At 35.4% G+C, this 26918-nt stretch overlaps 2 protein-coding genes across 4 annotated transcripts; one reads left to right on the top strand and one right to left on the bottom strand.

Moving 5' to 3' along the window:
- Window positions 1–383: 383 nt before the first annotated feature.
- On the bottom strand, window positions 384–6142 carry LOC144998124 (mediator of RNA polymerase II transcription subunit 15a-like). Of its 3 annotated transcripts, XR_013660139.1 has the most exons (4): window positions 5920–6142; window positions 5218–5338; window positions 690–801; window positions 384–597 (listed from the first exon to the last, which is right to left on the bottom strand). XR_013660139.1 is itself a non-coding variant. In XM_078957941.1 (3 exons), the coding sequence occupies exons 1-3, from the start codon at window positions 1963–1965 to the stop codon at window positions 475–477; spliced, it is 246 nt and encodes an 81-aa protein (XP_078814067.1). In that variant the 5' UTR covers window positions 1966–2826; the 3' UTR covers window positions 384–474. The 3 variants fall into 3 exon arrangements, 1 of the variants encoding a protein (XP_078814067.1); XR_013660140.1 differs by lacking the exons at window positions 5218–5338; window positions 5920–6142 and adding an exon at window positions 3081–4001; XM_078957941.1 differs by lacking the exons at window positions 5218–5338; window positions 5920–6142 and adding an exon at window positions 1955–2826.
- A 15633-nt stretch (window positions 6143–21775) lies between these two features.
- LOC145045611 (putative F-box/LRR-repeat protein At4g13960) lies at window positions 21776–22528 on the top strand. The gene has a single exon (XM_078993937.1). The coding sequence runs from the start codon at window positions 21776–21778 to the stop codon at window positions 22526–22528; it is 753 nt and encodes a 250-aa protein (XP_078850063.1).
- The last annotated feature ends 4390 nt before the right edge of the window (window positions 22529–26918 follow it).

The following is a 26918-nucleotide window of genomic DNA, read 5'->3' as shown; positions in this document are numbered from 1 at the left end:
GTAGTATTAAATCGTTCATTTTGCACTAAACTCATATATAGCTTACCATATTAAGAGGTTGTTTCTTTTTCATTTAATAAGTTTTATGTATTAAAAACTTGGTCAAAATAGATATACATGTGTTTCTTTTGACTATTTATCCTTCTTTTTTCCTCTCATGCTGTTTTAAAAGAACTCGAAACGAATATGAGGCTAAAATTGTCATCTAGTTTGATTCAGGCGATTTATTTTAGTCTAGAAAAGAAATCGACTTTATAATATATACATCACTTTATCCTTACCCATACAAGACATGAGGAAAAAGAAGAAACAACACCTAAGTGTTTCCACCATTAAGTCAAAAATCAAAAAATCATGTCAAAGAAATTAAAAGGCATCAATGACGTACAAATCTTTTCTGAAAAGGGCTACAACGATCAATTCTCCCTAAAAAATCATATTTATAAAACTAATGGCATAAGATTAAATGACAATCTATCCAGAAATACCTTCTGAGAGGTTTACACTATTAGCAACAGAGTTTGACTCAGGCATACTATTTTGTGATCGAGTCTCCATGGGTAACATCTTCAAGGTTATCATGCACAAATAATCATCCTACAAACCAAATTAATTAAAATATTTAGGTCCCAAAGTAACTTACCATATATGACAAAACATTATGTCATAGAATAGAACGCACAACAAACCTGACTTGTTGCAGCAGCATAAATCTTTTCTTCAAACCTCTCAGCTATTTTCTCAAGTTCATATAGCCCCTCATATCCATGGAATCGAGGATGCCTCTTCAACGTATCCATTCTACATAATGTCAAGATATGACAATCAGAACTCATAAGATTACCATGATCATATTGTTAATGAACATAAAATTAAGAAATATAAGAGAAAAGGATGTAAATGATAAATACACTCATCCTGATCACCATCCTAAACATTGATTTTTCAGTTTTGGGTTTCCACTTTTGTCCAACTTTTTCAACTATATTACAGTTTGAAAATCAGTTTTGTTTCAAGACCACAACAAAGTGCTCTGCCCCTTGACCCCACGAATCGTCATGTTAGGGATCAAACTAGCCTTATACAAATATGCAATATGCAGTCCACACCACTTAACTCATACAAAATCATAGTCTACATTCCCGTAGCACCCATGTAATTCCCATCACCCAAAATGCCTCAATGAAACTAAAATCGCTGATGACAGAAACCAATGTTAGGTAAAAGGTTTAAAAAAACAATTGAAATCCTACCTTTATAAATTTTCAACCTCTAAAACCATTCTTTAACTATATGACATCCTTCACATGTCTCCTTAGTACCTCTTATGCATTAGCATCGTATTCAATGAATTACTAGCAAGTTCATATTACGAACGGAAGAACACATGTAACAGGAAGAGCTTCCTCTCTCAAAATAATATTTCTACAACTTTCATTCCTCTAAGAAACAAATCTAGGCTCTTTAAAAGGCATCTTAAATAAAAACACTCACAAAAATAATGTGAAAAGAATCAATATTTGCATATACCTCACTCTTCCTTGCAAAAGCTTATAGAACTTGTCAACCCAAGAACCCAAGAATAGTATCAATATGATTAAGACACTAGATTTGAATACAAAATTTAAACTCGATGAGTCAGTATATAGAGATCTAGACTCTAGAGCTATGATTACCTGGTTGGATAATATAATCAAATTCCTATAATTACACTTGGTCAAAGACTTCCACAAAGTAGACCATGCATTTTGATGAGTAGAGTTCTTGATAACTGACTTTACAATCATCACTTGTAAAACTAACATGAGACTATTTATATACATGGGGCTAGCTACAATATCAACTAGAAAATCCCGACGCTAACATCATCATAGTTAAAGTACGATTGTAATCATGTTAGCATAAAATTTGTAAAGCACATAAAACTGAGAAGTTTACGAGTATGAATACGCACATTTTGTTCATGATCTTTTGTCGTGAATTTGCTTGCAGTTGAGACCTCTAATCACCAGATAAGTCACCAGTTGTTGAATAGTAATTCATGAAAAGAAATTAATATTACATGCTAGAACTATGGAAATGGAAAGGTCTTTATGTCTCGTAGTAGTAATTGCATGATTTGTAGTTTTAGTTTCAACATTCAAGTGCATCAGTATTAGTTGTAACATATCTACAAAAATCCTACGGAAGTCTAGCTTCTGATTCAATAATATAGCAGTCATTTTCATTCAAAAAATATGCTTTCTTGCTTTGTCAATTTCCTACATTATCGTATCAGATCCTGGTTGCAATATAGATTTTTGCTACTCTCTTAATTTTTGTTAGCAATTAGTCATTTCAACAGAAAGATGGTATCATGTAATTTTGCGGTCCATATATTACAGACTCTCATTTTGGTCTTCAACTCCTACAAATTATAGAGAATCAAATTGGAAGCACTTCTAAGATCACAAGATTTATGGGATCTGATTAAAAACAAGACTTTCACACTAATCGGATGCAAGGGTCGTTTTTCATTAAACAAAGTCACATTGCAATGCCTCGGAAAGAACTTCAAGTCAACATGCATGGAAGGTAATGAAAATGTACAATCGTACGTTCCTCGAATCTCACTCATGGTTAGCCAAATGACAGTGTATGGTGTAACTCCCTAATTTTTATAAGTTGTTTTTCTTGAAAACTTCAAGTATTATTATTTAGTAGCTGAATGTGATGGTGCATCAAGTTAATTAAGGATGTTGGGAAGATGGGATGTTTTGTGTTGGATTGTAAGTAAGTTGTATTAATGGGAAATGGTAGGCATCAATGGTTTTGGTTCCATAAAGAATGCATATAAACTAGTTAATTATAGTCAGGATTGGTATATGTTATGTAGAATGTTTATATTGGGATATATATTATTGGAGATTTATTTTAAAAGATTTGATGGAAAATCAAGATATGATGTCCCTTTTCCTTCTTGAAGATGGGAATGCATTTAGTGTATATTGTTGGTAATTTTCATAACCAAAACATAAAACGAGGAAGCATACTCGAATTTGTCAAAAGAAAACTTTGAACCTGAAAGAATGATTACATACCTTGTTCCATTGAGATTTTCGGATCCAGAGACTAGGAAGAGCTTTCCAGTTGATCTCAAGAACTCCCTCTAAAATCCCCCAGCAATGAACCACACAAATTTCTTAGTGTATTTTCGTGTGTCTTGATCTGCTCCTCATCACATATATTTATAGATGGAGATAAACCCTAATGTGAGAAATGGAAGGGATCTTGAGGATCTTGAGTCAAACCGTGAACTCAACCCACAAGGTAAATAAATATTCTATAAATCGGTCCATCAACAATTTATACTCTTACCATAATAAATGTATTTAATAATATATCATACATATTTATGAAGTAGTCCCAAAATTATCCAACATATATAAATTTGGGGATTTGAGGGAATAAAGATGAATGATGATGGGAACCCTTATGCATGTCAGAATTTTGTAGTGAAACCTAAGTAAGGATTGCATTATTGTTCCACTCAAGTATAAACCTTACACATTCGGTTTTTGGGATTTTTAGAATCGTCGTCTAACTTGGTATATAGATAATATGTAGGTTAAGTTCAAATAAAGGAATCTAATTATATTTATAGGCAACTTAAGGTTGAGTTAACCTTGATAGTGTGAAGTTTTAGGATGCTTAAAACACTAAATCTGCAAGTATGAGCAATTTAGGGATGGAAATAGGGTCCCTATCACCTCAACTGATAAAAATGGTTTAATGAAGTGGAAACATCCACGTCTTTATGTAAAGTGACATAAATGGATTTTAAATTCATTGGTGAGTGGTTAGGGACATAATGTTTATAATGTAAATATACAAGGGGTGATGGGGACATATTATCTAATTGTAAGAACACCGAATATAGGTGTTGTGGAACTTGTCAAAAGGAACTCACTGGAAGCTCTATTGAAGAATCAAGGTGAGTAATGAATGTTTAAGTTTAATACACCACGAATAACATAAAGTCTTATATGGATGACAAGTGTTTTATAGAAGTTCAGAAGCTGTCGTTTTGAAATTAGGACCTTTGTAAGTCGTACCCGACCCTTTCCCTTGTTGAAATTTTATATGTATGTTTGGGCATGATGATATAACTTATATATCCCCTTAGTGAAGTACATCTTTTGTTAAATATTGTAAAGTTTTTATGTTTTGAAAACATGGGGTGTACTTTTGGAATTGGGGTGTTACATATGGTTACAAAGCGGCTATGAAATGGTTATTTCAAAGAATCTAAGGCGCTCATCTCCAAAGTTTGATCACTTTGTTACAACCATAAAGGAATATAACTATATATCACCTACTCTATTGATGAACTCATGGGTTCTTAACAAACACTTGGTGCCAGAAAAGGTAAATATATAAAAGAATACAATTCTACACAAGTGTTGTCCGGATAAAGTGCTATGTATGAATAAATGATGTTTGAATTTGAGATAACGATGAGACAATTGGGGAAATGGAAGGAAAAAATAAATCAGGGGGAATTTGTAAAAGGTTAGGACTTAATGAGGAAAGCCATAACTTTCTTTCTGTATAGGTCGTTCTTTCAGCATTAAGTAAAAAAGAAACACAACCATATATAACTTACTTGATTGAGTCCTGGCCCCATTAAGTCAAAAATAAAAGAATCACCAAGGAATAATGTACATATGTTTTCTAGGGAGGTTTGATTCGGAAAAGTTATCCTTTTACGAAAAATGAGGTACATCAGTTAGTTGTTAATTAGTTGTTGGTATCTAATCAATACCTCATTGCAAAAAGGGATTTTCTAATATATGCCTTAAGGGCACATATAATAAGTATTAATTAATCATAATTATTACCATAATTAAATGTTAAACATATTAATTATAAGAAATATTACCATAATTAAATATAAAATTCATTAATGATCTCTATAATTAATGCATTTCATATTTAATTATGGTAATAATTGTGATTAATTAATACTTCTTATAAGAAATATTACCATAATTAAATATAAAATTTATTAATGATCCCTATAATTAATGCATTTCTTATTTAATTATGGTAATAATTGTGATTAATTAATACTTCTTATATGTGCCCTTAGGACACATATTAGAAAATCCCTTGCAAAAAATTCTTTCCACTAAAATCATACTTGTAAAAATTAAATGGCAATCTATCCGGAAGTACCTGAATTAGAGGGGTTTACACTATTAGCACCATAGTTTGACTGCATAGCATATGTCATGGGATATTGTGATATCGTTTCCATAGTCGGCCTCTTGAAGAAGATCTTCTGTATATAATCAGACTGCAAACCAAATGAGCTAAACAGTTTAGATCCCAAACCAAAAGTACCTTACAACACATGAAATACATTCTAAGTTTGGGTGAAATACAGAAAATGACAAGTTACCATAGTCCTCTTATGGGGAAAAACCCGTATTATAACTTTCTGCTAAGCGCTGTTTTAATTTTTACCTTTTGATTTTGTCCATTTTGCAGGTTTACAGGTTACCAGGATATGGAATTATGGATGATGACATGGCTTTTCGAAGATATATGGACAAAAAGACTCAAAGAAAAAAACAAAAAGAAAAGTGCCATGTTGGTTGTGTAACCCGAAAATAGAATTTCCCCAGGTAAATTGGATAAAATTAAAAGGCTTTTAATGCTCAACAACTATTTAAAGGGTTTTTTCTGATATAAAAGGGTCGAATGGTATGTGCATTTTTGTATTTTGTCCTATAACATTTCATTGTTCTATTTGATAAATCCTTCCATTTGTACATGGTGACTCCTGCAATATCTTTTCATTACACTCAGCAAAAGCAAAAACCACAAATAAAGAACAAGATCACAGGACTTTAACAAATATAGAACAAAACAAACCTGGCTTGTTGCAACAATATAAATCTTCTCTTCAAATCTCACAGATATTTTCTCAAATTCCTGTAGCATCTCATGTTCATAGAACGGAAGATGCCTCTTCAAGGTATCCAGTCTACGTAATATCAATATGCATAAGAAACCACGATTTTACAAATTAAAAAACTGTAGAGTCACCAACTGCTAACATCATAGTTAAAGTAAGACTCTAAGGAGGTTTGCATGATTAAATTCGTAAGAGAACACAAAATTAAGAATATTTATTAAGTTTATATACATACATCGTATTCACAATCCATTGTCGTGAATCTGCTTGCAGCTGATCCCTCCAATCACTAGATTCCAAAGAGGTGTCATCAGTTGCTGAAAAGTAAGTCAAGAAGATAACTCAATGTAAGGTGCTAGAATAATGGGAATATCTTTAGATCTTGTAATTATTAGTAGCCTAACTTTTTTGTTATCAGTTTAAAGGGAAATTAGTATTAATTAGTTGTAACAAAATCTTTGTAAATCCTATAAAAGGCTAGCTTCTGAGTTCTGATTCATTAAATCAGTGGTCATTTTCACTCGAAAAACTTGCTTCCTTTCTTTGTCAATTTCCTAAATTGTGGCCTTTATAAACTAAATTCTATTTATATCTACACATACGCATGTATATTTATATTTCTATTATGTTTACATATCTATCCATCTATGTGTATACACACACACATACGCATGTATATTTATATATATGTATATCTTGTGTGTGTGCATGCATGTGCAATGCAGATGGATAAACTAGAAGGAACCTTGAATTCCAGTTGAACCGATGCTTTGCAAGACATGTGAAAAAAGCTGCATCATCTGAGAACCTATTCATTAGGGAACAGATTGAGAATATTAGTAAAATGGTGAGGATAGAAAAATAAATCAAACATACAACTGTACACAAGTGTTTTCTATATAAAGTGTTTCCTGAATAAATGATGTTGAAATTTGTGCAAATAATGGCACACTTGGGTATAATAGAGAGAAACAACGATGAGAGAAAATTTATAAAAAGTTAGGACTTATGGGAAAAGCCTCATTTCCATGACTACATTTATTCATCATCAAGTCCAATAAACAAAAATTGAACAGCACCTAAAAGATCTAAGATCGCAAAATCAAAGAATCACTTCAAATAAATTAAAAAGACATGATGTAGATATCTTTGTTGATTGCGAAAAGTTATCTTTATATCAAATAAGTACATCTGTTAGTCTCTGTTGGATGCCTTGTTACAAATATATAATTCTCCCAACATAATTCACAATTATGAAACTAATGGCATAAGACTGAATGACAATCTATATATCCAGAAATACCTGAATATGAGAGGTTTACAGTATTAGCACCGGAGTTTGACTCCATAGCATCTGGCATGAGCTTTTGCGATCTCATTTTTAGAATCATCATGATCCTCTGACAATACTGATACTGCAAAACAAATGAGTAATTAAAAGGAGTTATGTCCCAAAGTACGTTATAACAAATGAAAAACACAATCCACCTCATATATTAATAAAAAAGAAAAATTCCATGTTCGTATCTATAATTGGTAAACACAATTTCATTGGTAATTTGGACAAAATAAAAGGAAAAATGACTTAAAAGCCCAATGAAATTTCCAAACCGTTTAAAAAACCCCAATTATATTTTGTCTGTTCAAAAAAACCCAACAAACTTAACGTTTTATCTAAAAAGCCCAACTAAGTTACACTTTCTCTAAAGTCAAATACGAGAAACAAATGGCGTTGCTTATTACCGTATCGGAAAAATGATTTGTTAGACCAACGAAGTTTCCAAAACGTTTAAAAAACTCCAATCATGTTTTGACTGTTCAAAAAAAACCCAACGAACTTAAACAAAACAAAATTGGAATTTTCTGAACGGTTTGAAACTTTGTTGGACTTTTTAGACAAAATGTTAAGTTCGTTGGGTTTTTTTGAACAGAAAAAACATGATTGGGGTTTTTTGAATGGTTTGAAAACCTCGTTGGGTTTTAAAGTCATTTTCCCCAAAATAAAAAGAAACGTAAAGCTTTTTTGTATTCGCCATGTTGGTATCTATAACATGGTAAACACAATTTCATTGGTAATTTGGACAAAATAAAAAGGAATGTAAAGCTTTTAATGGTTAACAAATTAATTGAGGGGCTTTCAGCTAAAAAGGTCACAATGGTTTGTGCTTTCTTGTATTTCGCCCCATAATATTTCATTGTAATATATAATTACTAGTTTATAACCCGTAGGAATCACGGTTAGAAAATTAATTAAATTTTCCAAATAAAAACTTAAAAACTATTAATTAATAATTTTAAATAACTTATTAATTAAGAGATATTATGTTAGTTATATATAAAATTATAATCATTGATTCAAATAAATACGTAAAATATATTATCTTATAATTTGTATAAATTTTATTTTTTATAATTTGTTTAATTTTATTTTATTTTTATTGTAATGTTATTAATTTAATGTAATTAAAATGAGATTTAAATTTTGAAATTTGAAATTTGAAATAGAGAATTAATAGATTGATAAGTGTTATGATATTAATTACAATGCCTAACATGGTGACACTTGACAAAAGAACTACTCTTTTATTAGTATAGGGTGATAGGGAGATAAGTCCTTCCATTTGTAAGCAATTATAACTCATGAAAAATCTGCATTCCACTAATTAAAAGAAGAAACTACAAAAGTAAAGAATACAAGCACAAAACATCACAACAAACCTTGCTTGTTGCAGTAGCATAATTATTCTCCTCAAACATCCGAGCTATTTTATCTAGTTCCTGTAGCATTTCATGTCCAGAGAACGGACCATGCATATTCAAGATACGCGTTCTACGTATATCAACATGCATGAAAAACACGATTTTAAGAACTAATTCTTAGAATAACATAAATTAAAGAAAATTTACTGAGCATATATAGATACACACATATGATTCACAAAAAATTCTCGTGTATATACATGCAGTTGATTCTTCCAGTCACCAGATTCTATAGAGGATGAACTAGAAGAACCTTGTATTCCAGTTGAATCCTTGTAATTTTGCATGATATGTGGCAAAATTTGTTTATATATGATGAGAAATAAAAATAAATAATAGATGTGAGGGGTTCACACGATTAGCATTTTGAATGAGATTCTGTAATCTGGTTTCAAACTTCTGCATCTTCAAGGATATCTTCTGCAAATAATCAACCTGCAAACCAAGTGAATTGAAGTATATCTATGACATATGATAAACATGATATCATTTTTTTTTATTCAATAATTTCTTCCCTCTATAAATAATAAAGAACATCAATAAATAGAACACGCGACAAACCTGACTTGTTGCAGTACTATAAATCAACTCTTCAAATCCCTCAGATGTTTTCTCGATTACATATTGCACTTCATGTGCATATAAACTAACATGCCTCTTCAAGAGATTCGTTCTAAGTAATATAAATTATGAATCAGTTAGAAGATGTAGGTTTATTTTGTACGTATGTATCTGTAATTATTGTAATTTTGGGGGTCTATTATGTAACATATAAGTTAGGCATATATATGGTTCTATTCCTCTCCTAAAATATGTGTGGACATTTATGGAGAGAGTAATTCATAGAAGAAAACAAAAGTAGGAGAATCATCATTAGTGCATTTTGTTTGGTATTAATTCCTAAAGACAAAACTCAAAGTACAAATTCTAAAAGCAGATAAAATACCAAAAAATAATTTAAGAGAACAGTGTAAATAGTAAATACACACATCTAATTCACAATCCGTTGCCTTGAAGCTACTTGCAGCTGAGACCTCCAATCACCACATTCCATAGGCTTCCAATTGCTCTTATCCATCTCCTATTTGATAATATTGATTAAGTCATAAATAGAACACAGTGTGTGTATAACATTTAGAAACGATTTAAATAGTATTCATAGGAGAATAATGTTTTTTCCTATCTTGTTCAACAATTTAGTAAGAGTTGAAACACATAAGATACAATCCTCCTTATATCTCAATTTGAAGAATCACTCTTTATGATAAAATCATTTGCAAAAGGGTATTCAGTGGGAAAAAGAGAGTGATCAAATGTAACACTCACCAAAACTTGAGTTCAAATTCCCAATATAAGTTTTGTCTATTTTAATAGATATATCTATATATGTACTTTGGTGCTTTTCAAAAATTTCAATCTCATTTACAACAAACTCGTATCACCTTTGCAATCAAATAGTACTAAATTGTACATTACCCAACAATATGAATTAGTACTTGTATGATAGCATTTAGATAAATAGATTAAAAGTTCATGAATGATTTTGTAAAAAAAAAAAAAAAAGTGTCATCGGGTGCTAGGAACTAGGGTTTTGGGACTCAACACACCTGCACCATTGCCAAGCAATTCGACTTGATCGTTCTTTCTCCTTCTCTATCTAAAAATGATAAATCCAATCAAAACAATTCAAAAGTAAAAAGTTAAAGTAATACGATAAATCCATTAAGTATAATTCCGTATTTCAATGACAGAGTAGTTAACAAAAAAAAAAAAAATGATCGGTGTGTGATAAAAGTAAACAAAATACTAAAAACACTCCCTATTTTTGGTTAATCAAATCATTATTGATATTTTATTGAAGGGGTTGGCTAAAAAGACACTTTTTATTACAATTTGGACACCCTAATTAATTTTTTAAATATTTTTATTGGCTGAAATTGTATTGTTTTCTGAAAAAACTGATTATAAACAGTTAATTATTAGTTAACTTTTTAAAAAGTGGTCAATGGAGTGTCCAAGGGGTGTCTTATTAGCAACATAGATTTGCTAAAAGTAACTTAGCTTATTGAACCTTTATTGAAATAGCATTACAAAACAGAAGCCAAGAAGAATTCAAAACGACTACAGCAGAATCCCTAATTGGTCTGCTTAAAACTAGGATTATTGCCCTTACATAACCGGACTTTTTTCAAAAACCCTTAACGGAACTCTTATTCCTATCAAATCTTTTTTTCCTAAACATAGATTTGCTAAAAGTAACTTAGCTTATATCTTCGTGACTTTGAACTCCAAGCAATTTGCGCATCTTCCGAAAAATATCCAGCTTCAAAAGTTCTGTAATAATATGTGCAATTTGATCCTGAGTTCCACAATGCACAAGCTCAATTTCAACATCTTTAACTCTCGTAGAAAGTGGAGCCTACATCAATGTTTTGTAGCAGAATTCTTGGTGATTCATTTAAGTGAAGAAGTGTTGTCACCGATAATGATTATACGAACCCAAGTCAAAATCAATATTGCTTTACGATAAAATCATGGTTTTGTGACACGGTTACCGGTTACCACAACATGCTACACTGTTTTTTTCTCCAAAAGTTTAATTAAAAAAAAAAAAAAAAAACCTTAAAGAATCATTAATTGAAATATAAAAATACATAATAGAATTATAAAAATTCAAAAATTTGAACACAAAAAAGCACGAATCTCTATCTCTATATATATTAAACCAAAAACCTAATTACATCACCTAAAACAATCTGGTTCCTTCAATGTTTTTCATTGATTATTTTAAACCATTGGATTAATTTCATTGATATCATCATAACAAAAGGCAACTACAAATACGCATTTGTTACCGTCACTATCGTGATCTAATATATCATTCTAACCTTCATCTCTCCCTTATACTATCGTCGTCTTAGAAATTTGATTGAGAATTCGTTGGTGGTTTGCAGGTATCATCGTCTTTCCAAATTAAATAACTCATTGATGTTAGTGTTATGTTACTACTTCCTAGATTTGATATTTACGGTAATCAAATGTTATCAATTTCTCAAAAATCGAGTAAATAATGTCAATTTCTCATTGATGTTCGTGTTCTGTTACTATTTCTTTTGATTTCTTGGTTTCAACCGTCTGAAATACAATCGATTGTGGTTGTTTCTTTATGCAATTGATCTATAAGTTTTAAACGAACCCCTTTTAATCCATGTAGTAGCCAATTCTGAAAATCAGAATTGTATTGTGTTAAATTGATCTTCCCTGAACAAGTTCAATCCTATTTCTCATACGTCTTCTTTATTGATTTTGTATAATGACTGTTTCATCTCTGTCTATTCGTCCTTTGATTTTTGGGTTTCAGCTGGCTGAAATACAATCGACTATGCAATTGATCTATAAGTTTGAAACAAACTCCTTTTAATTCATGTAGTAGCTAATTCTGGAAATCTGAATTGTATTAAGTGTTAAATTGATCTTCCCTGAACCAATCCAGTCCTATTTTGTAGGTGAATCACAAAGATGTTATTGTTCTTTCACTTGGTATTATCGTTTCTACAAGTATCATCCTCTTTCATAACTTATCAATTCTATAGTTGTAATATTCATGTTTCTGTTGTCACTTCGAATGTATTCTTTTTCTTGCGAGATTGAGTTTACATCATCAAATTCATCATCACAGATTATCTGCCAACATCTATTAGATTAGGTAATCAATCCTTTTTGTTTTGAATGATTACATAGTTTGTAAATCATCTTATCTACGTAACTAAAATTACTTTAAAGGTTATATAAGAAACTAGTTTATCTTCAAATGCTGCATATATAGACAAAACCATTATATTACTCCCACTCAATGGGAAAATCAATACACAACCATGTTTTCTTATCTTCCTACTACAACTTCATTATATAATCTCATAAAAAATATTGGTTTTTTTTAGAATCATGGATGGACACACTTACATCACTGATTTTTCATTCCTTCAAAGCCCTCATTTATGGTATACATTAAGAACCGTGCAAGTGGAGTTCTATTGGAGAGAAGTTAGATCGACTCCATTGATCATAACCCTTATCGATAGAAATGTAAATTTACCATGATTTTTTGTATAATTTATATATTTATATCAAAATTTAAGTAATTTATTTAACTATTAATTTTGTCTATTAGAAAGATAAGATGGTGGCAGTTGTTACTCCACAATTGATGCCTTTTTTCAATGGAGACCATCTATTGTAAGGTGTGTTATGTTTGACCAATTTCCAAATTGAACCAACATACTATCTGTTTCCGAGATATCAATGATACAACTTTAGTCGTATTTGAATAAGCACTAGCACACGGTTTAATCGGTGTTCTAATACTACTAATTATCGTTTCCGATTTATGCATTGATTTCCAACATCAAATCTTTACAAGAGGATATGGCATCAAGAAAAAATATGATTTGTATATTTTATTAACAATTTTTTAAAATCATATTCTATCTCCTAAAAATAAAAAAGTTAATACTTTGCCATCCAATGACATTAACTTTGTTGGAAAAAACTTGATTTTTAGATGTTGGAAAAATCGTTGGGGCAAAACCAAACTACTCACCTATGTTTGGCCGTCCAAGGATATTAACTTCGTTCACTTTCTTTCTCCAAGATAGACCGTAAGTTTTTCGGTTATGCACATAAAACATATATTTACCAACACATATTCATTTAACATATTTTAACCCTATTTGCTAATACACAATGTGAATATAATGAAGGTTAAGCTACATATAATGCAGCGCACATGCCACTAAATTGTGACGCCCTATTATATGTTGAAGAGAAAGTATATAATATATGTAATGCTTGGTTCTTGGTATGCATTTAATTATAATGTATTCATGTTTATAGAGCAACTCGACGAGTTGGAAACCCCAAACTCGTCAAGTAGAGATTATAAGGATCGCGTGATTTGAGTAACCTACTCGACAAGTTGAGAGGTCTCAACTCGAAGAGTAGACTGGCTAGGATAAAACCCTAATTTCCAGGGTTTTGTACCGTATTTAAAGGACTTAATCTTTCCCCATCATCCCTCATTAGCCTCCCTGAAACCCTAAATCGTATTGTGAGCTCCTTGTTTAGAAACTTGAGGTTTTGAGTGGATTTTGTATGTTCTTGTGCTTGGTGAAGGACTTAGAAGAACTAGAAGGTCATTAAGCTTGAGGAGAAGCACTAGATCTGGGATCTCGTCCATCTTTGGCAACTTTCTGAGGCAAAAAGTCCCTAACATAATGATTAATAGCTTAGATTTATATTAGTGTTGTTTTATGGAACTTTCGACCCCCATTGTCGGAACATGATAACCTTCATAGTCATGATGCTAAAAACTCCCATTCTCAGTGGTATTTGGTCCTTAGATTTGTAAAAAGGGTCCTAAACCTGTTCTTGTCCAAGAAAAGACCATGTCCATATAAGTAGGTTGCTATATCTCGAGATTGGGTCCATTTGAGGCATGCAAAGCCATCAAGTTGTCGACTTTACAGAAATATGCCATGGAAACAATGTAGATCTTTATTCTGGAACCTTAGATCTGAGGAAAGGGATGAATAAACTAAAAATGCGGGGAACTCAAAGATTTCATAGAGAAACTTGACGAGTTGCTTCGAACATTCCCGATTCTGTTAATGGAACTTGGCGAGTCTATAAAACCCAAGATTCTTGGTGTATCAATTAGATTCACTATGATGGTGTGGAAACCCAATAAAGTGAATGATGTAAGATGTAATATGGAATAATAAGACGATGATTAATCTTCAATGCACACTATTATTGATAATAGTCGGGTACATAAGATACATAAAACACTCTCGGTTCTCTCTTTTGCTCTGAACACGTTCTTAGCTTGAGGAGTCACACAAAAACGTCTCTCACTCACATCTCACCTTTTTCCACGCCTAAATAACACTATATATATATATATATATATATATATATATATATATATATATATATATATATATATATATACCTGGACCTAAATACAAAGGCCCAACCTAAAACCCTAAAGCCTAACCGAAATCACATGTGATTTTGGTCCAAACAACACCAAAACATGGTGTTTTCGGTCCTAGACTGAGAACTCTAATAGCTTATGAAAAGAAAAGTATAAAACATAATTTTTGACCTAACAATCTCCCCCCCCCATTGGTTTATAGCTTTCTTTTCTTTTCAATCTTCTCTTCGTTCTTGACTTCAGCCTTAATCTTCGATTTCTTCACAAATTCAAGATGAACATATGAATTTCTAAATGAATGACTTTATCTTGAACTGTTGGAATTCCTTCAAAGATTTGACCTTGAACGCACATTGGGTGTGGAGGCTTTTTGTAAAGGTTCTTGAAAATCAGCACTTTCAGCTTTGAAAAACTTCAGAGATAATAACAGAGAGACCGATTCTTCTAGATCACTTCAGCAGGTTCATACATAGCAGCAAATCGATTGAGGAGGCTCCAATGCAATCTTTTACATAACTTCAAGTACAATTTCACCTTGCTTCTAGGGTTTAAAGATTGAATGTTGAGAAATAATCTTCACTTCCAATTCCTTCAAATGAATGTTCTTCAACGATCACCGATGCATCTTGAAAAGTAACCATGACTAAAAAGTTGTCGTGGATCACAGAGTCATAAAGACCCTTCTCACCACAGTTGTTCAACGACCCAACCTTGGCTCAGAAGGAGACTTCTCGTAGTATTTGTGTGAGCACGGAGAAACGCACTGCGATTTGTTGAGTATTAGAGAACTTCTCCTTGCTAGTTTTTATGTTAGCCCTTGCATATCCTAGATCCAAGATCTCAATACATTTTTTCAAGTCAACAAGTTAACTTGGCCCTTGGCAAGACATTTAACGATAATCATGCCTTGCGAGGTGTATCGCCCTGGTGCCATGACGTCTGTATAGTTTCAGACTTATAATTCCTTAAATACAATAGTTTTTAGAAGATACTGCCTAACTAACAATTTTTACAGTTTCAATCCATCAGTTCCTTGTGAAAATAGAGTGAAGTGTAATGACCATAAACTCCTTTCCATGTTTCTTCTCCTTCCTCAGAAAATTCCGATACAGTCTCCTTGAGTCTCTTCTTCTTTTTAATTCTCTTTGAGTCTCTTCTTCCTTTTGAATCCGCTTTTTAAGACAAACGAAACTTTGAGATAATAAAAATAAAAGTGAAAATAAACTTAGCACACAAGAGAAATAACTAAGAAATAAAAATTAAATTAAAAATACACTCAAAATAAAATATTTTTGGATTTTTTATTTTTTTCAAAAGAAATAAAAACAGAAATAAACATATTTTTGGATTTTTAAATTATATGATTTTTGTTTGATATTTTTTAATTCCCCCCCTTAAATTTGTGCATATACGAAAAATATGAACAAATTTAACAAAAACAAAAATAATCAATAAATTTAAAACTTTTGGGATCAAGGTTGACAAGCAATTCAATATCGTTTATCAGCACACACTTGCATGTTTAGCTCTGGTTAATCACCAATATTGTGGTCCACTTAAACACAAAGGATATTGACAAGTTGGACAAATTATAAATGACAAGACATTGTGATTATATTCCTAAATAATATCCTAAATTGACCATTTTGTTGACGACGACCAAGGATATTGTTGTTGATGAGATATAAAATCTCTTTGATCGATTAGATCTTTGCAACAGGTAGATAATGAAAGTAAAACAATGAAACAATACTCAAGAATGGATCTGAATGAGTCGAATGATTAGAACATTCAATACTCAGCAGACCTCGATTAAGAACTTCCACTATAGAGGATTTTAGGGTTACAAAAGAGATCTTCTAAATCACACATAAAAAACGATCTATCAGTTATGAAAAAGATGCATGCAAGCATCTATTAATACACAAACCCTAACAAAACAAGTTACGGATGGATAGGACCATACCGTATACAAAATTGGCTAAGAGACGAGCCCAAGACGCAACACCAAATACCCAACAATCTCTCCCTTTGCGTCAATAGGGGCGAGACCTCACTCTAGCTTGCTTACTCCTGCGGCACTGACTTTCTTCACAGTCTTGAATAGGCAGGGAATGATAGCAAGAAGTGTTTGTCGGAAGTGAATGTACCAATTGATCATATCATTGAAGTACTTCTGAGCACTCTCCGAGTTCTATTTGCATCGATTGATGATACCCAGAGCATGCTCCAAGCAGGAAGTGGTGTAATGATGTTTGTCAGCCAAAGCAAATAAGCATTTCTGACCTTCTGCCCTGGTGAACATGACTGAGTTTTGTTTTGGATCAATCTTTCCCATCTTCATTCTGTTTATATCGCTTGCAGAACCGACTGGAGTGATGATGGGCTTCTTCCTGAGAACATTAGCAACCTCTTGATCCAGCTTAGCAACCTCCAAAATATAACACACCAACATTCTCTTGAAATGGTCTATGATCGGATCATATTCCACTTGATTGACAAGAAGAATGTTGTGCAAGACTATCCAGTCATGAGGGTTTAAGTTGGGAAGATCAGCTAGAGAGATAGAATGCTCGGTTTTGTCAGATCCCCTTAAGACCCTGAATCTGACATTGGTGAAGTTGCCCTCCCGAACAGGTTTGAGAACCCGAACGTTGATGATCTTCTGTGCGCTCCACGTCTGATACTGAGGTTGAGCGGTCCTCAGATAAAAGTTTACAAGCTCCCTATCAACCTTCAGGTGAGGATGAGGAACTTCAGCTATGTGGGCGAATGCATGGAAGATAAAAGCTTTTCTGGTCAGGGGCATGTCAAATTGGGAATCGACCGAATTGACCCGGTCCAAGGAGATCATCGGTTCTAGCCAAAGAGTGCAGGGGGACTCGATAGCTTCTTTGACAAGCACTTTGAGAGTCCAAGGAGTAAATAGAGTTTTTCTGCTTTCAAGGAGATCATGAGCCTCCTTTATCTTCCTCTCCTTGGCTTCAGCCTCTCTGGCAATGTGAGCATTTTCATCAAGCTCCTTCTCTATGGTCTGTTTCCTCAGTAAGCTGAAAATCGGTTCTTGATCATCAATTTCATCACTATCATCGATGATTTGTTTGTCTTTGCTTTGAGCACTCAAACCTGATGCAGGAACATTTGTTGGTTTGGGTGCTTTCGGAGGGACAAGTGATGAAACTGGAAGTGATTGAGCTTTGGAAACTGGAGGGAGTTTTGATTGAGCTGTGGGCTTCCCTTCTCCCCCTTGTTTCGGATGTTCCTCCTGCTCAGGAATCCCTTCAATGCGGCTAAGCAGGGCAAGGTAAGGAGCGAGCTTGTCTGCAAGAGTGCGCCTCACCAAATAGTTAAGAATCGGATCATGGGCTTCGATAATGTTGGACAGAGCTCCATGGACATCTGAAACACAACTCCGGACCATAGCTTTCTCAGACCGAAGAGAATCGATCTCCTTCTCGGCTTGGGAGAGCTGATGAGTTGCAAGAGTAAGCTCGGAATATTTACGAGCAAGCTCGTCCTTGGTAGTAGACTCGGCGGCAAGAGTGGCTTGAAAGGTAAGAAGACGATCCGCAACCGAAGATTGAAAAGACTGATTGTCTTCTTTGAGGTTCTGACGGAAGCTGGCAAATTAGTCTTTTTCGGTTTCGAAAGAATGGACCAGCTTCTCCACAACGGTGCGAATCTTCTTGGTATTTATTTCTAATGCCGCCTGCAAAGACTCCAGCCAAATCTGGGCATCTTGAAATAGTTTTTCAACTTTTTCGGTCGCAGCAGCACTAGCCTTTGTCGATTTGTCAATAGCAGTAGCAACTGAGCTAATAGAGGCTTCATGTGCTTTGGAGAGAGATTCCACCATCCCCTGAATGGCAGCCTCCGAAAACTGAGATTTTGAGGAAGAGGAAGAAGCCACAAGATTATCAATCTTCTCGTGGAGTTCCTTGATGTGCTTTTTGGTAACTAGAGCATCATCATCATCATCACTTTGGAGTTGGTAGGGGCTGTAGTAGATGGAATCGAAAACCATATCCTCCCCTCCCAAAAAGGTTTCGGTTTCAGCAGATGGAGTGGGAGATAAGGGTGTGGCGGATGGTTCGGTAGTGGAAGTGGTTGTGGGTGAAATGGTAGTAGAGGTAGTTATGGGGGGAATAGAAATAGGGTTAGATATGGAGGAAATGGAAATGGAGGAGGTTATGGTGGGAATGCGGGAGGTGGAGATAGGAGAAAGGGAAGGAGGTTTTGATGAAACTGGTACCTCATGAGCAGGCGAGTGAGGAGGAGTTTCGCCTCTAGCCGACTCGTCTGAGTTAGAGTGGTTATCTTCTTAATTGCTGGATGAAGAAGAGAGAATAAGTTTCCTCTTCGGCTGTGCTTTCTTCTTCTTCGCTGGGGGGGAAAGATCTGTCTTTGAGGGTTTTCGCTTCTTTGGAGAAGGACCCTTTGCTCCCTTTGCTACTTTCTTGATCTTCCCTTTCTCGGGTTTCTTCCCTCTAGCAGCTGGTTTATCTGCGTCATTAATGGACTGAACCATTTTCGCAGAAAGTTCCCGTGGACCCAGAGGACGAAAGTCCTTATAGGCCTTCATTATAACACTCTCCTTGGACACACCAGCAGACATAGAATACGGAATGGATCCAACGAAGGAGAACTTGGTCGGATCAGTAACGATGATCTTGGTGGTGTGGAAGACACTGATGGAGGAGAGGAGGGAATCTGCAACAGTTGGAACATGAAGTTTATCCATGGCCCACTTGGTGATCAGCATCCAAAATCTGGCATAGGACACTTCAATGTGGTGAGAGGAGGAGGCTAGGCTCTGAATGAGTTGTTGCCAGAGAACCGAGCGGTAGTCGAGGTTGATGCCATGATATAGACCATAGAGAATGGTCATGAACAATTTATTGGCCCCATCAGAACCAGAACTTCGCTTAGAGAGCCCTTTGAACAGAATGGTGAAGAAGCCATTCCATGGAGGAGGAAGACACGACTTCTTGAACTTGGTGACCGTCGTGAGAATTTCCGTGTAGCCCATGTTGTAGAACATCGAAAATAACTGTCCCACAGTGATGGAATCGGGATTAACCCTAGATTCATCGGCTTCAAAACCTAGGAGCCAGCAGAATCGTTGCTTGGAGATGAAGGTCTGTGAAAAAGAAGGTCGAAGTAGATTCGATCCACTGATCTATCATAATCAGCAGTGGAGAAGACCTGGGAAAGACATACCATGGGCACAATCTCGACCTTTGAAAGGGCTAGTACCAATGGAGAGTATTTGAGACACTCCACCATGGGATACATATAGTTCTCGTAGGCTTTAGGGTTTAAATCGATCACCAAACATTGTTGAGCGCGAATGGTAAGAATGTTGGTGCGGGAAGAGGTTTCCTGAACTGAGGAAGAGTCTGCCATTATTAAATGTTGAAGATGATGAACAGTAGAATATAAATCGCCTGATTTTGCTCGTTTAATTTTTGATTGTTGTAAGTGTGGAATGAATCAGAAGTGTTCCTTTTATACTGTGGGTAGAGGAAAGAGAAGAATCATCCCCCAAATCTTATTGATACACGAAACGGTTTCGGATGTCACAGAAGCGCGACGGTTGGCAACCCCGATGATTACGCATGAGAGAGAAAAACTATTCCGTTTTGCACGCGTGCCCGTCAACTCACTATTGAAGCAGTTACTCTGTCGGCTGAGTCAGCATCTTATCTGTTAAGTAGCTGTCATCCAAACACAAGATTATGATGGAACCGAACTAGATTTTTGGAAAATCAAAGATTTTCATGCATAGAGTGTCAAAGATAAGGAAATAAAGCGATATTTATGTGTGAATGTGTGATGTCAATATAGACACAAAACAGTCGATCCCGGGCACGAATCACTTTCTTCAAGGTCAAGAGAGACCTTAAAGTGTCTGTATGGATTCCCGTTGAATTACGATCAATCACTTATTAAGAAGTGTTGAAAGGAATCTTTTTATAAGGCTTAAAAGGGTGGCTTTCGCTTCAGTTTAGAATCCCGGACCTTGACATAAGACCGAGACTAAATGAAGTACCTGTGAGACCGATGTGGTCTATTGAACAAGTAGGTTGGAATATGTATATAGTGACTTATTGAAGATGTGTGATGGTGAAATCTCAAAAAAAAAAAAATTAAAACTGGATTCTAAGGGAAGAAATGTTATGGTAAATAACAATTTCATAAGAACCTCACAACGAAAAGAGATTTCATGTTTACCGTCAATTCATGTTAGGTATTGAATTTTGGGTTTCACTAAGCACGTAGTGACACGAGGCTCAGATCATAAACACAGAGATTGTGGAACCATAAACCTCAGTGGTTAATTCTGAGAGTCTCAAGGGTTACGATATGGGACCGAAATATGATGGAGAAAGATATTAAGGTGGTGAAGAGAAACTAAAGTATCTCTGCTGAAAATAGTGACCAAGCAGTAAACTCTTAACCCATATGAGAAAAGAGTAAGGTAGCTCAGGATTAGAATAAATGGAGCAGCCTTATTGGGAAGACAAGGTTTGTATATACCTAGTCATTAAGGCTTTTATTCAAAATCAGTTGAGGCTTTGGACAACATGCAGCAGCATGCTTCTAGGGACACTTAACTATTATAAAGTGTGAGAACGAAACCTGTCCCATCGATATTTAAACAAGAATAAAAGAAAAAGAAAAAATATTTTTGGAGATTTTATGTTTTTGAAAAGAGAAAAACCAAACAGAATAAATAAAAAAAATCAAACCGAACCCGAAATAGATCGAACGCTCGGTTCATTTCAGTTCAAAATTTTTTTTTTGGATTTTTGGAAAACAACTTTTACAAAAGGAGAAGAACATCGTTTGTCTGTGAAATTGCAATGATCTCGACCGTGGTGATCATATAGAACGAGGGAAATACAGATCAACCGGTAAAGAAACTGAAGACGAAGAGGGGTTTATTGTTGACGCCTTTTAGCGGCAAAGTCTGCTCATTTGCGGCGACATACCGGAGGAAGACAACACGGAGTTTCCTACTTTTGTGAGAGTTGAACCCTAATTGAAGAAAAAAAATGAGTTGGAGAAGTAAGAATGAAGATAGGCTTAGCTCTTTGCCTGAAGAGATTCTTTCACATATACTCTCTTTAATGCCTACAAGTTTTGCTGTGCGAACAAGCATTTTATCCAAAAGATGGAAACACTGTTGGAGGATGATCACAAACCTTGACTTGAACGATTATTACCTTGTCTATAATTTAAAATGCTTCTCAAAATATGTGGATCGTGTATTGGAGCATTGCAAAGCATCACAACTTAAATCATTCAAGTTAGGTCTTTTTCGTACTTCAGTGCAAAAGTCAGATGTTGCAAAGTGGATTAACGAGGCAATTAGGTTAAATGTTTGTGAGCTTGACATACATTTGCCCAAGTTTCCCAATTTGAAGCATTTGGAATTGAAGGGTTCTTTCAAATCTCCATGGATCTTAGTTACTCAAATTCTTGAAAGCTCTCCTGAGTTGGAGCATTTATGTTTTGAGGAACTGGAAGATAATAGCTGGATTGAGCCTGAGTCAGTTCCCACTTGTATGGTTTCGAACCTTAGAACCATGAAAATTACAAAGTGCAAGGGGCGAAAGTGTGATATACAGTTCCTTGAATACATATTGGGGAATTCAGAGGTTTTGAAGACAATAACAATCATATGTGGAAGTATGCGCATGAAGGATGAAATGGAAATGTATGCACGCTTATTAAAGTTTCCAAGAGCTTCTAGGTTTTGTGGGATTCATTTTGTTGGGAAATGGCTTAGTTCTATAGGTAAATAGAAGAACATATATATCCTGCTTACTATTTTGTTTTTGCTTTGCATTCCACTTTTACCTGGTTACTTTTTCCTTTGATTTCTTACAACTGTTCACGTTTTTGCTTTGAGGAATGGGCTAAATGCAAAAAATTGCAATGTACTTTTCTTACAACTGTTAAAAAAAAATTTGGATTTTTGGAAAACAACTTTTACAAAAGGATACAACCATAGACATCACCTTTTTGAGATTGAGCGAAAATATGTGCAATGGGACCGAACCCGAAATAGACCGAGCATTTGATTCATTTCGGTTCCCATGTGAACCAAACCCGAAATAGACCGAGCGTTCGGTTCATTTCGCTTCCAACTTTTAACTTTGAGATGGTGTTTTTGGTACTGATTCTGATTCCATCATTCCTAGTCCTTGAAGGATCTTATTGAAACTTGCTTCAGGTAGGGCTTTGGTGAAAATATCGGCCAATTGATCAGTGGTTCGAACAAAGTGAATTTCGACATTTCCATCCTCCACATGATCCTTAATGAAGTGATACCTCAGTGCTATATGCTTGATCTTAGAGTGTTGCACTGGGTTATGACAGATCCCAATTGCACTTTCTGAATCGCAATATAGTGGGATCTTTTTCATGTTGAGTCCATAATCTCTAAGCTGGCTTTGGATCCAAATGACTTGAGATGTACAAAAAGCGGCTGCGATGTACTCTGCTTCGGCTGTAGAAAGGGAAACGCAGGTTTGCTTCTTTGACTGCCAGCTGACCAACTTCCCATCAAGGAATTGACAACCCCCTGTGGTGCTTTTCCTGTCTAAACCGCATCCTCCAAGGTCTGCATCTGAGAAGGCTTGAACGAAGAAGCCTGAGTTTGATGGATACCATAGACCGAGAGAGGTGGTTCACTTCACATACCTGAGTATATTTTTCATTGCAAGCATATGTGGTTCTCGAGGATTCGCCTGAAACCTAGCACAATAACATACAGAAAACATGATATCATGCCTGCTAGCAGTAAGATACATTAAGGACCCAATCATCTGGCGGTATTGCATAATGTCAACTGCTGGTTTCTCCAGGGAAGGTGTGAGTTTGGTACCGAATGCCATTGGAACTTTGACCTTTGAGTCTCCCATCATACCAAATTTGGCAAGAAGAGTTTTGGTGTATGTTTCCTGGTTGATAAAGATGCCTTCGGGTCCCTATCTAATATTTAAACCAAGGAAAAAGTTAATCGGACCCATGGAGCTCATTTCAAATTTAGTCTCCATCAGCTTTCTGAATTCAGCTGTTAAGCTGGGATTCGTTGAGCCAAAGATGATATCATAGACATAAATTTGTACAATCATAAGGTGGTTACTTTCCTTCTTACGAAAGAAGGTTGGGTCAACTGATCCTTGTTTGAATTTGGACATCTTTAAAAATTTAGTTAGCGTTTCATACCAGGCCCTAAGTGCTTGTTTCAGACCGTAAACTGCCTTGTCCAGAATATAGCAGTGATTTGGGAACTTCTCATTGACAAAACCAGAAGGTTGCTCCACGTAGACCGTTTCTTCAAGTTCTCCATTCAGAAAAGTGCATTTTATGTCCATTTGGTAGACCTCGAAGTTTTTGTGCGCTGCATAGGCAAGAAATATTCGAACAGATTCCAGTCTTGCAACGGGAGCAAATGTCTCTTCGTAATCAATTCCTTCTTCCTGGTAGTATCCTTTCACCACTAAACGAGCTTTGTTCCTTATTACGTTGCCTTCCTTGTCCATTTTATTTCTAAAGACCCATTTGAGACCAACAACGGAGGCATCTTGAGGAGTTGGAATGAGACGCCAAACTTTATTTCTTTCGAACTCATTAAGTTCGTCTTGCATAGCTTGAACCCAATCAGAGTGATCAAGAGCGGTGTTTACTGTGTTTGGTTCAACCTTTGAGACGAAAGAGTTAAACATGCAGAACTCTACTTTGGAAAATAAAGAAGTTTGTTTTGCCTTCAGTTGAGATCTAGTCAACACCTTTTCAGAGACATTACCCACAACCTATGAAACAGGATGATCTCTAGTCCATTTGACAAGAGGAGGGTAATTTGGATCATAGGAAGGATCCAATTCAGCGTTCACCAATTCCTCCAATTCTGATTGACTATCTTCATCATAAAACGTATCAGCATTCTCACCCTTGAATGATGAGCTTTTTGGTGCAGTAGGACTTTCGGGTGTAGTTGTGCTCTCTGACGGTTTTGAGCTTTCGGTTGCTATAGTACTTTCGGGTGCTATGGAGCGTTCGGGTGCTACAGTACCTTCGGGTGCTGTGGAGCGTTCGGGTGCTACAGTACCTTCGGGTGCTGTGGAGCGTTCGGGTGCTACAGTACCTTCGGGTGCAACAGAACTAGAGTGCTCCCCCTCAACTAGTAAGCTTGACTGTTTTGAAGAGGATGGATCCTCCCCCTCAACTGATGCATTGTGCTGAGAAGTTTTATTTGGAGCTGATTCTCCGTCACCCAGTCGTTTGGCCGCTTCATCGACGATTTGCTTCAGATGGTTGATTTTGTTGTCTGCTTCCTTGGCTTCCGAGAGAGTAGCTTTCTCAGGTTCATCGAATAACTCCACAAACTGCTCAAACAAATTAGCAATCGAGGCCGTAACATGACCTGTTTGAGTGAAAATTTCTCCAATTGCTTCTTTAGTAGCCTTTATCCTTTTGACGAAGCTGTCATCGAAAGTCACATAATATGACTCTTCAATCTTCCTTGAACGCTTGTTTAAGACCCGATATGCTTTTGAAGTTAGAGAGTATCCCAGAAAAATCCCTTCATCGGCTTTTACGTCGAACTTGTTACGATATTCTTTAAAATTTAAGATAAAGCATCGTGAGCCGAACACGTGGAAGAATTTTACATTTGGTTTTCTGTTGTTGATGATCTCATAAGGGGTGAGAGTGAAACGCTTATTGAGATAGGACCTGTTCTGTGTAAAACAAGCTACAGAAATAGCATCAGCCCAGAAATATAATGGTAAGGAAGCGAAACTTAACATGGTTCTGGCCGCCTCACACAAAGATCAGTTTCATCTTTCGACAATTCTGTTTTGTTGAGGGGTGTAGGGAGCTGAGAAGTTGTGACTGGTTCCTTTTTCCGCTAGAAAGTCTTCAAATTCTTTATTTTTGAACTCCAGCCCATTGTCGCTTCTGATATTGCGTACAACTTTCCTCAGCTGCACTTCAACTTGCTTGATAAACAGCTTCAGCTTGAGAGTTCCCTCAGATTTGTGCTTCAGAAAGAACACCCATGTAAAACGTGAAAAGTCATCGACAATAACAAGAATATACTTGCTACCGCCTATGCTTTCAATAGAAGATGGACCACACAAGTGAATGTGAATTAACTCAAGTGGTTCAACAACTTTTGTGTTTATGATGGATGGGTGACTTTGACGACTTTGCTTCCCCATTTCACATGCATCACACAAATGTTCCCAATCAAACTTAAGCAATGGAAGACCCCTAACATGACCTCCTGTGACGATTTTATTAATACCCTTGAAATTGAGATGGGAGACCCTTCGGTGCCACAGCCAGCTTTCATCTGAATGTGCTTTGGATAACAGACAAATAGCTGGGTTTCCTTTGATAGGTTTGAGATTGAGAGGATACATTTCGCCTTTGCGCTCCGATTTGAGAATTACCCTTTTTGTCTTCTTCTCTATTATTTCCGAACCCTCATCATCAAATGAAACTTTAAGACCGGTACCTCCAACAAGCTGAGACACACTGATGAGGTTGTGCTGCAGTCCTTCAACGTATGCAACCTTTCTAATTGTGAAGTCTCCATTCGTTATTATTCCATAACCTTTAATCGTTCCATACGAGTTGTTCCCAAACTTGACATTCCCACCATTTGAGAGAGATCGAAATTCCCTCAGCTCCTCTTTCCTTCCTGTCATGTGACGCGAGCAGCCACTGTCAATATACCATTCTTCGTCGAACTGTTCGTCACTGATAACCTGCAAAAATTAAGCAGATTTAGGAACCCAAAGTTTCTTGGGTCCACATGAGCCTTTCACAGGAATAGGAATAGTGAGAGAAATATCAACGAAATATGTTCTTTTTATTAACGTTGTTTCATCTTTCTTCTGAATGGTGTAAACTTTAATTTTATTGGGATTTGTTGCAGTTGGTTTGAGTTTAGGTTCAGGTGTTTGGACTTTGGAATTCTTTTGATCACTCTTGATCGAGGAAACCTTCGATTTTCCTTTCAAATCTGTTGAAGATTTTGGATTTTGAGTTTGAACAGAATTGGATTCAGAATGGGGTTGAGAAGAATTAGAATGAGAGAATTTAGATTGAGAAGTTTGCTTGACTTGATATTCTAGGTGACCCTTTTGTTGGTGGTCATGGGAGAGACCGAACCTTGAA

This window comes from Lactuca saligna, chromosome 5 (genome assembly GCF_052625555.1).
Source record: "Lactuca saligna cultivar CGN05327 chromosome 5, ASM5262555v1, whole genome shotgun sequence".
Classification (NCBI taxonomy): domain Eukaryota; kingdom Viridiplantae; phylum Streptophyta; class Magnoliopsida; order Asterales; family Asteraceae; genus Lactuca; species Lactuca saligna.
This window is presented reverse-complemented; position numbering and strand designations above follow the sequence as displayed.